The 3,160-nt window shown below is 33.8% G+C and overlaps 1 protein-coding gene across 2 annotated transcripts in view; it reads right to left on the bottom strand.

Moving 5' to 3' along the window:
* Positions 1 to 3,160, bottom strand: part of LOC106688207 (aldehyde dehydrogenase, dimeric NADP-preferring) — a 110,845-nt gene that overhangs the window by 15,771 nt on the left and 91,914 nt on the right. For both annotated transcript variants that reach the window (XM_014432562.3, XM_014432563.3), the window contains exons 3-5: positions 2,452 to 2,595; positions 2,156 to 2,251; positions 1,512 to 1,733 (exon numbers count right to left, since the gene is read on the bottom strand). In XM_014432562.3, the coding sequence (XP_014288048.1) occupies positions 1,512 to 1,733; positions 2,156 to 2,251; positions 2,452 to 2,595 (462 nt within the window). The remainder of the gene's footprint in view (positions 1 to 1,511; positions 1,734 to 2,155; positions 2,252 to 2,451; positions 2,596 to 3,160) is intronic.

The following is a 3,160-nucleotide window of genomic DNA, read 5'->3' on the forward strand; positions in this document are numbered from 1 at the left end:
ATAAAATAATATATACAATATTTACAGAATCGACCTGAGGATCCCTGAGCCCACTCTATCCCCCACGTGTGAGGGGTAGAGCAGAGCTCGAGAGATCCCAGCGCATCCCTCTCGCCGCATCACTGGTAATGAGCCAGTGGAGGCTGACCTTTGGAAGGAAGCACTATTTTTAGAAGAACGGTTATACAAGGAAGAGATTTATTCAAGATCACGCTCAACTATCGGATTTTTCCTCAATTAAGGGTACCAACTTTATGAGGCTGGGTGGACCCCGGTGGTGGGGCTCCCGAACCCACAGGGCTTACTCACGGATACAATGAAACAGAAAAGAATTATCTGCCCAGCCGGATTCGAACCCAGGTCCTTGAAGTATCAGGATTGTGCCACCGCGCTACTTAGGAACAATATATTACATAATTAAAAATTAAATCTGTACCGTTACGACCCATGAAGGGTTAGGGGTGCAGTACTTCGCAAAGGAAGTACTGTTACTAGACCAACGGTAGTGCACGGAGGTGATTTAGTCAGAATCACACACGAACGCCAGATTTTTTCCCAATTAGGGTACCCACTTTATAACGCTGGATGGTCCCCGGAGGACTCTCGAACCCAGAAACTGCAGAGAAACAAAAAATAATTATCTGCCACAGCCGGATTCGAACCCGGGTCCTTATAGTTAATAACACAGTCATTATATAATACTATATATTAACATAATACTACAGTGACAGGGAAATATACGACTATAAAGGTTTAATTGCTATGAAAATAGGGTGACTTTTAGCGCATTAACATGTTTCTGGAGGTATTATGGAAAGTCCTAAGTTTATGTAGTTTATTGTTTTAATTATTTTTGTTTTTACTTTCAATTACTTTTGTCTTATTCTTCCTACTGTTATCGGTTTCTCTTTTGGATCAAGCAGTTAGATTTTCAGTAGTTTCAGTATGACCTTTGCGTATTTTACTCGATAAAGTAACAAAAATGTAGTAAACATATAGTATAGAACAACAGAAGTTGTTTCTTGTTTTCGAACGCTGCGAATGGGCCCAAAACGTTTTGAGATACGTTTTCGTGCTAATTCAATACCGAAGGAACTCTTTGTCATTTCAAAAGCACTACAATTTAATTGAGAGAGTTCCAGACTAAAAGTTGTTTTGTATTTTGTGTACTTCGAGAGAATAATTAAGACTAGTTTGACCCAAGCACCGAGACTCAATAGGCACTCGGTTTTTTAGGCTCGTTTTTTTCCTGGAAATATTTTTTAAAATTAAAAAATATTAGAAATAACTGTAATTATAATAATTATGAAATAAAATGATGAGAAAAAATAACTTCTAGATTATAAGCAGCTAACCTTAGCTGTTTAATCTCCAATACACCAAATCAGGAAATGAGGCCTCCATCAATGATTTCGGAGCATGTAAGTAGTTTAAGAACATGATATTTAAAAATCAGATTTGTTCCACTATTTGTATAAGCAAATGGATATATGTGGTTTTGGGTTCCTTACGTTGTCCAGATATAGCGGAATGAGCCTTGCCAAAGCTTCTGCAGAGGCTGAGGCAATCTCCGACGGCTTAAGAATGGCGCAGTTTCCTGCAGCGATCGCACCTATGAGGGGCATCAAGACCAGCTGCACCGGGTAGTTCCAAGCTCCTATGATCAAAACAACACCCATGGGTTGCTGATAAATGAATACATCGTCCCACACAGTCGCCAGACTTTTTTTCACCTGAAATGCATTTTTATGTCAGTGTTCTATTCATTGATATTTTTCTAATTCCTAAAATGCAGTAATTGGAGTATGTATCATATCATGGTAGAAAGGTTACTCGAAATATGGATTGTTTATGATATTATACATTTAAAAAAGGTTTGAGGAAGGATAATTTGATTTCTATATTATATTGGAATGATTTTTCCGGTATTTAATAATCTCTGAGATTTTTTATATTTTCATATACCTCTGAGATTTTTTTTTCTTTTTTTTAATATTACATTCTCTCATATTTTTAGACAATGGTAATATGGACGATAGAGCTCATTCATGATTTTTTTATAGTTATCTGACTATGACTTAATTTTGTTTTTAAAACTTAAAACATACTTTTTTACAACATTGGTCTTAAATTAAATCGTACCTATTCTACTTACCTTTTTGGGGGTCATCCATTCTTTAAGTTGCATCATAGCGGTTTTGATCTCATTTTTCACAACACAAATTTCGAACAGAAAAGATTCGAATTTTCCCTAAAAACAGAAATGAATATATATTAATTAATCAATAGATACTCAAGTTCGGTTAATATTTTCACTAACATAAAAATTTATAACTAAAACTAGACATCAATTTTGTGGTTTTCTAATACATGCAGAAATTTTTTTTGTTTAAATTGTAAATTATTTTTTTATATTTTAAAAATAATTTAAAAGGAGGTCTATTGAGATACCTTTTTCAAATCCTTTTGTAAAGCCTTGGCAAACGTCTGGTCATGATCATTACACAGTTTCAATAGCTGCTGGAGCTGGTTGTATCTGAATTGGTATGTCCTTGTTTTGCCTGTATTGAAAGCAGTTCTGGCTTTTTTTACAACCTTTAAACAAATCATAAAAAAAATATTTTAAAAGTTTTAATGATAAATTTGTAATGCGTGTAATTCAAAAATGTTAAACAATTTTTTCAATGAATGAATAATACTCTATCCAATAACTTAATTACGAAACGAAGGTGCATATGTAGGTAGATAATGATGTTGGTAGCAATTAAGTAGTTTTTTTTTTTAATGGTTCTGAACCATACATATGAACACTACCTGACTAGTTTGCGTAAATTATTCCACGTATCCATAAGTCTAATTTTAGATATTATTCACACAAAGATTTTTAAGATATTTTCGGTTCAAGTATTCCTGAGAGTTTTAATAAATGTTAAGTAAACGAGTTAGTCATTTCTTGGTGTTAAAGTAGGGACCATGTATTTAAACAAATATCTAGGAAAGATATGCACATAAAAAAAAAAAATCTAGCACCAACCAATTACCATTCGGCCGAGATTATCTCAATGAAATTATTTTGTTTTGTTTAACGATTGATTATATGGGAGGGGTCGTGCAAAAGACACCCAATCCTATAAATATTGAATAATAACGATGAATTATA

Source organism: Halyomorpha halys, unplaced genomic scaffold, assembly GCF_000696795.3.
Source record: "Halyomorpha halys isolate HHAL.00 unplaced genomic scaffold, Hhal_1.1 Scaffold1081.1, whole genome shotgun sequence".
Taxonomy (NCBI): domain Eukaryota; kingdom Metazoa; phylum Arthropoda; class Insecta; order Hemiptera; family Pentatomidae; genus Halyomorpha; species Halyomorpha halys.